At 39.8% G+C, this 12,134-nt stretch overlaps 1 protein-coding gene across 9 annotated transcripts in view; it reads left to right on the forward strand.

Moving 5' to 3' along the window:
- RALGPS1 (Ral GEF with PH domain and SH3 binding motif 1) overlaps window positions 1-12,134 on the forward strand; it is a 398,334-nt gene that overhangs the window by 356,181 nt on the left and 30,019 nt on the right. For 8 of the 9 annotated variants that reach the window (XM_048823454.2, XM_048823456.2, XM_048823452.2 and 5 more), the window contains one exon: window positions 11,716-11,842. The exons of the other annotated variant lie outside the window; for it this stretch is intronic. In XM_048823454.2, coding sequence (XP_048679411.1) covers window positions 11,716-11,842 — 127 coding nt within the window. The remainder of the gene's footprint in view (window positions 1-11,715; window positions 11,843-12,134) is intronic. 9 annotated transcript variants of the gene reach the window in all.

Here is a 12,134-nt window from a genome sequence, read left to right on the forward strand (position 1 = left end):
GACAGAATGAAAGGTTGCCCGGTGTCTGCTCAGAGGATTTCATCCTGGATCACAGTCTGCATCTGCTACTGCTCTGAGCTGGCCAAAGTGCCTCCGCCGGCAATCATGACGACACACTCGACTAGGGCACAAGCGTCATCAGCGGCCTTTCTGGCACAGGTACCAGTCCAAGAGATCTGTAGAGCCCCTACCTGGTCGTCTGTCCACATGTTCATGTCTCATTATGCGCTTACCTAGAAAGCTCAAGACGATGCTGGCTTTGGCAGAGCAGTGCTGCAAACTGCAAGACCACGCACTCTGAACCCGTCTCCATTGATACTGCTTGTGCGTCACCTAGAATGGAATCGACATGAGCAGTCACTTGCAGAAGAAAAACCAGTTATCCACCTTTTTTGTAATGATTGTTCTTCGAGATGTGGTGCTCAATGTCTATTCCATTACTCACCCTCTTTCCCCTCTGTCGGAGTTGTCGGCAAGAAGAAACTGAGAGGGTTTAGGGCTGGTGGCACCTGATATACCAACACATGAGCATGGCACTCAAGGGGACGCCACAGCTGGTCCTACGGATACTGCTCAGGCAAAAATCTCAGATGACCGCGCACATGGGCGCACACACACCTAGAACGGAATGGACATGAGCAACACATCTCGAAGAACAATGGTTACGAAAAAAGTGGGTAACCATTTTATTTGCACAGCTGTAACTGGGGATAGAATTCAGCCCAATATGGTCAGCCCTGGAAGTGGCTGAAGAATTTAAGTAACTTGTTATTTTAATGTATTATTTTTTTAGCCCTAGAGCAGGTGACACTTAAGAGTTAAAAAAACAAAACATTCAAAAAACCATACAGCTGGAAAGGCAGAGACACCAGGATGTTTGCACATTTGTAACCCTTTGGCAGTAGATGTACTACACTGGTGATGTAATCTGTATGGCACTTCCAGTATTTTAGATTCAAAGGAAAGCATAATTTTCCATGTAAACACGGAGTCTGACATTTAGTTTTGCTGTTTGTTTTAATGGTTGCCTCAGTAACCAATAAATAGTTTGTGCTGAGTGCTTTAACAGCCAGTCATTTTGTAGAAATGAGAGTTGTCTAATCCTCCTGCAACCCCTCAATTGCTGCCTCATGGTTTAGGTGGCTACTTTCCTGGTGCTGTTGTTAAAGTGGTATTGGCTGAGCTTCTAGGATAAGATCTACCTTTTTTTTTTTTTTTCCTCCCAGAAGTTTACAGCCCAGGAAGAAAATGTTACACTTGTGTGAAACGTGGTCTCATAAGCCTGCCATGGAGCGCTCTGTTCCATGCAAATCTTCAGAACCCTTTTTTGAAAGTGATTGATATCAATGAGGAAATGTGTGGAATTTAAGACATTTTTATCAATCAGTAAGTTTGCTACCAAGAATTGGCTTTAAAAAAAAAAATCTGTGCAGAACCAAAGCTTCCCAAAACAAAACTGAGAACAAGATTTTGTAAAAGCAATTAGAGCTGATACAGCCATCAAGAAGAGAACAACAACTTTTCACCATTTTATTATGTGGGATTCACTTCTCAACATAAACAGTTCTCTTCAGTGTCCTAACTGATTTCCAACTTTTATTTTAATTCATAGAGCCTAATCTCCGGGATACTTTATGAAAGCATACTACACCCAGAGGGCAAGAGATTTTACCACCATGTTTTGCCTCAGTTGAGTCAAAGTGTCCACCTGGAAGAATTTTTTTTTAAAGAAAGTTTTACTCAAGCATGGACAATATATTTCCTTTTAACTTAACAGCTTTCTGCCAGCTGTGCTCTCATAGCTGTTGGGGGAAGCATCAGTAAGGTAAATGTACTTAGCCCACTAGAAGACAGGTACAGAAAATGATTGAGTAATTGTCAAAATCTATTGAAGTAAACTCTGATAATGGTAATGGTACAGCCATTACCTTTATGATGACATATTGTGAGGGAAGCTCACCTATTATACTAGTCTGAGGCACTGATGCCTGACAGACTCCTTTAGGGTCCTTTTTATATTTTATTTGACATATATTATGTTAACTTTGACAAATCCCCATATGTTATCACATCACAAAATTGGCACGAGGTGGTCCCTTCTTGGCAGTTTCAGAAGGGAGGCCAGAGCTGAATGGTCAATGGAGACTAAACTCCCCGTCACACTATAAGGGTATGTCTGCACTGCAGTCAGAAGGTGTGACTGTAAGCCCCTGTGGCTTTGAATGTCAACAGTAAGTTTTAGCAAATAGAGTTAGTGAATATCAGTTTTATTTCTTACACACACATATGTGAACACATATGGTCTCTAGAGTAAAAAAAAGTTATAGTTCATTAATTTTCTCTTAAAATAAAAATCAACAAATAAATTAGTAGAAAATATACAGAGAGGAGCATGAAAGTTGAGAATTTTCTTCTTGAAAAGTCTCTGGTATTCTTTCTATTATCCTAGCCTATGGTGAATAGCTCACCTTTCATGCTCCTCTCTGTATATTTTCTACTAGTTTATTTGTTGATATTTTTAAGAAGAAAATTAATGGACTATAACTTTTTTTTTACTCTAGAGACCATATGTGTTCCTGTGTTTTAATAAAAGGTTGTAAAAGCGACATTCATTTATAACATTTGGAAGATTATTCATGGAAAAATTATGGAAAGGAAAAAACAGTATAATCCTCTGGGATATTAAAGATATGTGGTAAAGTTTTCCAAATGCTCTTGCCATAGTTCTCTAAACAGCACTCATCACATTCTTCTGAGTTTCTCAAGTTACCCAATGTAAACAGTTTTTTTTAATAATGTTTTGATAGTTTTATACATTATTTTCTTGTACATGTCAGCATAGTCTTGACAATGATGTTGAGAAATAATGAAAACCAAATTTGCCTTTCTCCATGCCAGGTAACTGGAAAATCCTGCTAAAAGTGCTTTGTCTCCCTGAAAGCCATAATGATAGAATAGCAATCATGGTAACAGTATGCACTAGGGTAGGGGCCAAGGAGAATAAATAGGAGACTTTTCAGTAGCAGATGATCTCATTTAATGGAAAAAAGCACCAAAAATCACTTGATCTCAACTGAATTTAGAGACTGGAACTTCACTGTTGAGCAACAAGGCTAGGCATTTGCAACACACCAAGCAGGGTCTGGGATAGTGGTCTACACTCTGAAATAAAACCTAATAAATTATATGAGCTTTATTCTTTTTACAGGGAAGTCTCTTGCTGGGGGTAATGTTGAGCAACAGATTTTTTTTTTCAAACAAACCCAAGATTTTTTTGGCGGCTCCAAAACCCCCCTCCCCCATGGATTCCAAAGACTTCTTTTAATTTGCAGGCAAGGGGAAAAAAAACTGTTTCAGAAGAATGAAGCAACAAATTATATCAGTCAAGCCTATGCACTTTCAGGTTGGGGTAGTACCACATTCAAATCAGTAGTCTGCTCTGCTCCCCTTGTCAATGGTAAAATGCACTGTTATTTCTATGGAAACACTGTTGTCAGGGCTCTTAAATGATATGTTGAAAAACAACCATGTCGTCAGTTTCAAAAAAGCACCTTGATGCTTTCTGGTGGAAAATATCTCTTTATGATGTGTTTCTACAATGCCTAGCACAATGGGGTTGGAACTCTTATGCACTACTGCGGTACAGATAAATAATAATAATGGAGAGAGAGAGCCCTGCAAATCTGTGAATATCCACTTTATATCCAGGGATATCTGCATCTGGATGCAGAGATCCACAGACCATGTTTGTGGATCATGGATCAGACGCAGATACATATTTTGTATCCATGCAGGGCTCTATTCATAGGCATTCATCTCTGATTGCGCATATGCAAAATCAGCAGCTGTGTTGCAAAATTCCCTGTCAAGAACACCCACCCACATGTATGAAAATAAGAGGTGGGCCAATGGGCTCTGTTTTCAAAGGGTAACTTAAGCCCCTCTTTACTATTAATAAGAGTTGTGCAGCCAAATCCTTGAGTGCTCCACTGAAGAATGATTCACTCCTCATGGTCAGCATTAGGGCACTGAGACTCTTAATACTCACATACAAGTCTGACAGCTTACTCCAGTGTGCAGGCATTCTTATAGCTGGAGCACTATAGGTTGCACGAGCATTACCACCATTATAACCAGCTGTTTTCATTCTCTTGTAACTTTCATTAACTGTCACAGGCCTTGTGTCGGCTCGACATTTTTTGGAAGTTGGAGCTAATACAAATATTTCATCCTTGGGGGGGAAAAGAGTAAAAAAATATATTTTCCACATTATAAAAATATAATTGCAATTTTTTAAAATAGCACTAACACCAACAGCTGAAATGGGAAAGCTGGAATTCAGCAGCAGTTTAGTCTTCACTGGCAGAAAGTGGCTTTGAGTCTTCCAGTGAAAAATTGGTTTTGCTTTCATGGAATTAAGATTCAAAAGTGTCTTTGTATGGGTATGATGTCATACAGTGGATATGGGGGTTTTTTAGCTGCTTTTATCAGTGGTCTAAGGAGAGAAAGATGCATTATGCATTTATGTAGAGCTGATCTACATGTGCAGTGAATGCGTGCAGCTTCTGGGCTCTGCATTGATCTGGACTTTTATTCACAAGACCACGCTTTGTTGATTGATACAGTGCTGATGAGATTTAACTGTATAATTCAAGGATCCATGGTTGCAGACCTTTCCTGGGGAAATTTTCCTCCAGTTACAAAGTACTGTGTAACTACAGTACTGGATAAAATAAATGCTGGGTGCTTTGATTTCTGGAACTGAGTCAAAAAGGGCATCTTAAAATATGGATTTGAATTGGGTTTAAATTAGGTTCAAGTTTTAACTGTATTCCATAAAAGTCTTATGAGCTGTTTTTTTAACATTTTGGCCTAAATGGGCAGTGGGAAAACCTGACGGTCAGAAATGTCTTGGTAAACTAATTCCTTCAGTTTTTTGTTTGTTTGTTGGTATGTGTGTTTCATCACTAATCTGTATTTGGAATCAATTTAGAGCTGATGCATTTTATTCTGTAACTGTATTTTTGAATATGTGGTGGCCTCATGCATGATCCCTATTATGTTAAAATGTTTAAAATTACCACCGTACGCCAGTTACATTGCTACTAGCTACATTTTGCTCTCTGTGTCAGTATTATAATAAGCATACATAGAACAAGCAAGATGCTGTCTTTCATCCTCGCTAGTAAGAGATAATTTAAAAAATAAACTTTAATCCAGTATCCACCTCGAAAACCTATGATAAACATTTCTTGTTCCTTTTAGCTGGAGAGAGTTTTAGAAGGAAAAAACCCCTTGTTTGACAATTTCTAAGACGGTATTAAAGAAGTCATAACTATCCTTTGGGGTAAAAGAGAAAAATGTAGTTAGTATGCGCTGGAGCTGTTATTGCTGCTATTGTTAAAGTGCAATCCCATTTAATCACAGATGGACTTTGGGATTCAGTTGGAGGTGGCAGGGGTGGCAATGTCATGTGGATCCCCCACTCTAGCCCAGTTCAGTCAGGACATCTCTCAGCATCAGGATGACGAAGGCTCAGGGTCCCAACAAACAATGGGGGTAGCAGCCAGGATCCTGACACTCACTCCACTAGCCTCCCTTTGCTCTTCTCTATTTTCCCTCCAGAGTCCCCTTCTTTAAGGACCCACAAAAAGAATGGTGGGTGGAATAGCCTGTCCCCTCATTTATTTTGTCCACCAGGTTAGGCCTAATGTCTGACGCACCAGTTTCCACATTAATTTTCAGTTCCACATTTACCGTTTTTACTAAGCACAATATCAGCACACTCATTGATTAGGCCTTTTTCTTTACACTAATTTAGTCTTTGTCTCCTTTGCATACCTTTTCCCATTAACATTTGTTGTTATAGGTTATTGTGACATCTTCAGAACTTTCACTTACTCTTTTCCGTTGAGTTTACAATTTGGGTAAATAGGTAGGCCCAATTATTACAACATATGACTCTCATTGATTTTAATAGCCACCCTACAGCTAAAACCCAGGCATCACTTAACAGTGTAATTAGAACAAAATATTCTCCACTTCTTAAGAGAACCCTACAATGTGCAGTCAAAAACTGGAGAAGCAGATGCCATAATCTCTATAACTGGGCATGCAACTTCCGGTAATCTGGTATTTCATCTGATCTCACATAGGTAAACCAAGTTAGGCCTGGGCATTATTCCCATAGAAAAATCCAAGAAAAAGCCAGATTCTGCAGAAATTGATATTGGTGATTCAGTAGGGAATATCTTTTCTTCCAAGTCAATACTGACCTCAGTGCTCCAGCATTATTCTAGGGTGTACTATGCTGCTGGAGGGGTCATCTGTAAAATAGGATATTAAATGGAGGTCCTAGCCATTTATGGATAAAAACTAAGGATAGTTGTTTACAAGTTCAATGCTAAATTTAATGAACATTAGTAGCAATTTTATATTAATTGATAACACGTTCCATTCTCCTTTCAAGAATTATTTCTAATAATTTATTGAAAAAGAAGCAAATCAAATGAAGAGGCTGCTCAAAAACAAGTTCCCAATCCATCATTACTTTCTAATCTAAATGCTTGTACTGTATAAGTAGCTTTTACCAGTATACTAAAAAGCGCCAGACAGTTTCATTGCAGTGACAACTATGGTCTGTAAAGATCAGAATGATTGACAAAGATGGATCAAATTACTAGATGCTAACTATATTCAGTTACAAGTAGAAACCCAGATACTTGATACAGGTATAGGAATCCTGAAATGAGCTCCAGTTGACTGAACATTTGAGGGATTAGAGTACAGTGACAGCATCCATATTAGGTATGACAGATATTCCTAATCATCTTCATTACAGAAGTTTTTTGTAGCAGGCAATAAAGCAGGGCCTGCAGTATTACTTTCACTGGATATTTCTAGTTGATCATCCTTAAATTATTTATGTAAATAATGGAATGTAACAGGGTCCACTAATGTTTGGAGAAAGCGTCTCCCAAAGCATTACTTCTAAATAATAAATAAGAGAAAAATTCATATTCAGACAGGGAATGCATACTATTGTTTGATAGTTAATTTACCTTATCTTGGCTTTGTAGCTTTAATTACATTGAGTCTGTACATTGTGAATGACTGCAGAAATTAATAACAGGACTTCTATGAATTTTATTTGGAAGTTTCCAATTTTTTTCTGCATGCAAATGGAATAAAATACCAGAAGGCACATCAATATGTGCATTGGATTCTCAGATGTTGCCTTTCTAGCCATGCTGTATAAAGGAAGAAACATGCCAATATGAGCCTGTGTCTTATAGTGTTCCAACCCTTATTAGTTACAGCAAACACAAAAAGCAATAGTTTTTGGGTTTCATTTAAAATGAATCACTTCTACTGACCCGCCTCCCCCCATTAGAGACTATAAATAATCTACTAACAAGGTGTCAATCCCATGGTAAAAGAAGAGCAGGAATTTCCTGTAGGGAGACGAAACAGCATTTTCTGGGTTCTGTCTCTGCTCAGCATCCTGGACAGTTTGATAAAATATGCATTACTTTCTTTTAAGTTTGACTGAATTTAGTGCTGGGAACTATTCATCCATCGAATAGTTACAGCACCGGCAGCAGCCATGCAAGCCTCCCCACCCTATCTTACCGCTCAGGATAACCTGTCTCCTGTTCATTCAGTAGTCTCACGACAGATACTACCATTAGGGAGATCAGTTGTGATATGGACTGGTTCATCAGGAACTGGAATTAGACAATAACCTCATTTCACAAGACTGATGAAATAGTAACGACTGTCAGTCACTACCAGATGGTCAGATTTGAACTGGTGCCCTAAGGTGAAAGGCCCCATATCCTCCTTCTGCTTTCACCCTCCCCCACAAGCCAGCTATTCTCTCAACATGAGCCTGATTGGAACAAATACTTTAGAGGTGAAAGGCTCCATAACCTATCCCCAATCTGAGTTATCCAGTCCTCTTGCATACATTAAGAGGGGTTTCACCATTTTTTTTAACCAGGTTTAGTTTTTAGTGTTTTGGTGTCTTAATATCTGCTCGATCTGAAAGCTCTTTTAGTCTCCTTAAAAGGAATTATAATTAGGGTTCCCTGTCTACTGCAGAAGTCACGGATTCTGTGACTTTTTGCAACCTCCGTGACTTCTGCAGTGGCCAGTGTGGCTGACTTCAGGGCCACCCAGGCAGCTGACTCCGGGGCCTGCTGCTCAGGTGGCCCCAGGGACAGCCACACCTGATGCTGCTGGAGCAGCTCTGCAGCCAGCCACTTGGGCAGCCCTGCAGCCAGCCACACTGGCTGCTGCTGGAGTAGCCACAGAGCCAGTTTTCCTAGCCTCTGCTCAGGCAGCCCCAGGGTGGCCGGAGCAGCCGCTGCTGGTGGTCCCCCGGTGGCCGGAGCAGCCGCTGCTGGTGGTCCCCCGGTGGCCGGAGCAGCCGCTGCTCAGCGGACCCTGGGCAGCTGATGCTGTTGGCCCGGGCTGCCCCCCAGTGCACTCCCGCCCAGCAGAACCCCGCCCCACAATTTAGTCCAGGGTATTTATAGTATAAGTCATGGACCGGTCATGGGGCCAAGAATTTTTGTTTATTGCCCATTACCTGTCCAAAAAATATCCATGACTAAATCATAGCCTTAATTATAATCATTGCAACTTTAAATCTTAATATTTTTGTTCAAGGGCTTCTATTTATTCACAATCTTGTGAATTGCACCCTCTGCTGCCTTAAGAGGGTATTATTTCCAAGAGTGTGACTCTACAGAAGAAACTCTTAATGAAATATATTTAATGTGATATGTAATTTCTTTCTCCTCATTTTGATTGGCATAGCACTTGAACCTATAAGTTATTTAAAACACTTATCTCAAGCACAATGTGGCTCTATTTGTGCACAACTTTGATCAACTTCACAGTGACTTATTTATGACTATTTCAGGACAGAATTTTCCCTTGCTGTTCATTTTCTGAGGGAAAGTTTTTGGGGGGTTTTTTTGTGCAGTGGATTGCTACAGATTTTAAGACATTTAATTGCTTTGAGCTAACTGACTTTTCACATTAGAAAACAAAGAAAAGTTACAAAGAACTTAGACCCTCAGAACTGTGGAGTTTTAGAAAATTTTTAATTATATTTTGAGATCCTATTGTATAGCAACTGTGTGTAAATGACTTTTTATCATGTGACTCGCATTGTTAAATTGGAAACTACACTATAGCAACAACTAAATCTTTTTTGCTCAGGAAACAAAATATCTAGATTTCCAGAATGGAAGTTGAATTCATCTTCATGTTAAACAGCTATGAATTGCAATGAACTATCATATATGCACTTTGTAATAGAATGTATGCTGAGGGAGGGATTTCCTTGACCAAAGTTAAAACCCCTTATTTTATCTGCCAGAGGTTGAGTGAAATAGAAACTTTGGTTATACTTTGTGACAACTAAAAGTGCTGATTTTAATCATTTCCGTCTTGTCCAGATCTTTTCAGAGGGTGGCCACCATTATTTCAAGGTTCCATTAAAAAAATGTACTGTTCCATTACATTTAGTTTGCTTACTCTGTGACCAGCAAGTTCTTTGTTATACATAGAAAGAGTAGCTATGCCTGAAGAAGTCCTTTCCTTGTGGTCCTTTTCTTGGTAAAAATGTTTACTTACCTATCATGTTTGTAAGCATCGGATTCTGTTCTTCCACGTATGTACTAAATTCTATAAATGCAGAGTATAACTGTTATTTCATCTTACCTGTACAGAAGCTCCAATTTGGTAAGTGTCATGTATTTTCATTCATGTGATAAAAAAGTTGTAGCAAGGACAAATGCAACAGAGAACACATTCAGATGAGCATTGGGAAAAAAGGTGAAAGACAAAAGCAGATAAATTCTCTTTGTGTGTACCCACCAAATGATGATGCAGTAAATGATACGTTTAAAGTGTTTATTTCCTCTCTTTTGGTTATAAGGACCAATGTCATCTCTCTCCTTCCACAATATTGGTTTGTCCCTATGCACTTTCTTTGTCCAACTAAAAAGTAGGATAAAAGGTGCTCCTGGGAAGCTGAACAGTTAGTTTTCCCATTGCTGACACTGAGAAGCCACTGTAATTTGCTCCTACTGATGGCACAGCTCATGGTAGCATCTTTGAGCCTACAATATGGAGAAATTACAGTGTAAATAATCTTTCACCAAGGTCTATCTGTTTCGCCTAAATAAGTAAAACTCCAGGCTGACGACTGGACAGTAAAAAGTCCTGGATCTATTTTATAATATCAACTCTTTTCCAGTTAGCAGCTCCCTCTTATTAATGGATGCACTGTTCTTTCTTGAGGAAGCAACTGCTCTTTGACTCACTGCGGTCTGTGTCATGAGCTCTCAGGCCAAAGCAGGAGAAACTGTTGTGGAACAAATTCTATGCCTGTCCTGTTCATGGTGTTTGGCCTGTGTGGCAGATGCCCAGCTGTTCCTGATATTAGCCTTTCTCCAAACCCAACTCTTACATTATGAAGTGGAATGTTCTTCTGCCTCAATTTAGGAACATTTTAAACCAAAGCTCCTCTATATGGGTGCTGATGGCACCTATCTATTTCCAGCACATATATGTCCAAACCAAAAAGATATCTCAGCTTTAAACTTGGGATGAGGAGAGGGGGACGTTTGGTCAGTTAGACATGGCTTTTCATATCACAAAATTTCCATCGCAGTTGGTCCCCTAGGGGCATTTTCAGCAGAGAGGCCACAGATGCTAAGCTCTTCTCAAACCCTCAAGAAGTGTTCTCTGTAGAATACTGGGGAAGCTTGCACTACTGCTGCCTGAGCTGTACCTGAACTGGGGACCATGTGAGCAGCCTCTTCCAAGGCCATCCCTCTGGAGTCTGTCACCAGTGGTAAAGTCACAACTAAACAGTTTAAAAGTGAAATAGAACTGTTTAATCTTACTGTGAAACAAAGAACAGCCTCAAGTGCAGTAACCTACCTCCAAAGACATAAGAAATTGCTAACTGTGTTGTTCTCTGCTTCCTGGTCAAGATCATGCAAGCCTCTTGCAAACAGCATTCAGGAGGAGGGATGAGAGCAGCCTTGCATGGTGACTATGGACCCTGATAAAATCTGGGAAATGAGAAGGAGGATAATTTTCAGTGAGACTTTCCTAAATTCCCAAAGATCATAGATAATTGAGAAATAACACATCTGTCTGGCTGTAAGCTACGTGAAAAGTCCCCGCTTTCTCTCAGATATTCATGCTATGAGTCAATATGAGCAAACTGTTTACAGCTGGATGGGTTTCGAACCAAATTCAGAACATATGTTTTGTTAGACATGACTGCTTACCCTTGAAGCACAAACTGACTTTATGGCTGTGCAAGTTATGTGTTGGCAAATCCAACAGTTGTAAGTGGCCAAGACTTTTTGTGGGAGTCCATCATTAACAATATGTGCAGGAATGTTTTGAGGATGACTTCCATTTCCATTTTGCTTTAATTGGACGGATCCTTTATAAAAACAGATGGTGTAACCCAGTAGGCAAGAGACACTATTTCATAAATGCAGCTGCCTTTTGAGATCTGTAACAATCCAGTTTAAGTAGTGGCTGTTTAATCATCAGACGTTATTTCTGAAAATCTCTGCTGGATTTCTGAGCCCTCTCAAACACAGAAAATAACCAAAACCAGCCCCTGAAATTTCTGTTTTTTGCATCAGTTCAGCATTAATTTATTTCTACTTTTAGGTCCATCAGAGGTGTCAGCAACTGTGAGGTTCAGCAGGAGACCAACTTGTCCTGATGCCTCAGTGGCAGCCAGCCTCCCAACCCCTCCTGTACCAAGACACAGGAAGAGTAACAGCCTGGGAAACAAGTGGGTGCTCCACACTGTCTCAGCTTCTGTCAGTTCAAGCATCATTAGGGATTAATCCAGCAGTTGAAAGTTCTTAGATATTTCAGTCAGTTTTCCTCTTATGCCCCTCTCCCATTTCTAGTCCTATAGGAGTGATTCAGGCATTAGTTTGTGTGCTTCAGGATTTTCCAGAAAGATGTCTTAACACTTTTCTGTTTTGACTGAAACCATGCTTCCTGCTAGTGCCAGGAATAGTTGGCAATACTCACTTCAGACATTCACACAAATCAAAGTGGATAGTATAAGAATGGCA

The sequence above is a fragment of the Caretta caretta genome, chromosome 16, assembly GCF_965140235.1.
Source record: "Caretta caretta isolate rCarCar2 chromosome 16, rCarCar1.hap1, whole genome shotgun sequence".
Taxonomy (NCBI): domain Eukaryota; kingdom Metazoa; phylum Chordata; order Testudines; family Cheloniidae; genus Caretta; species Caretta caretta.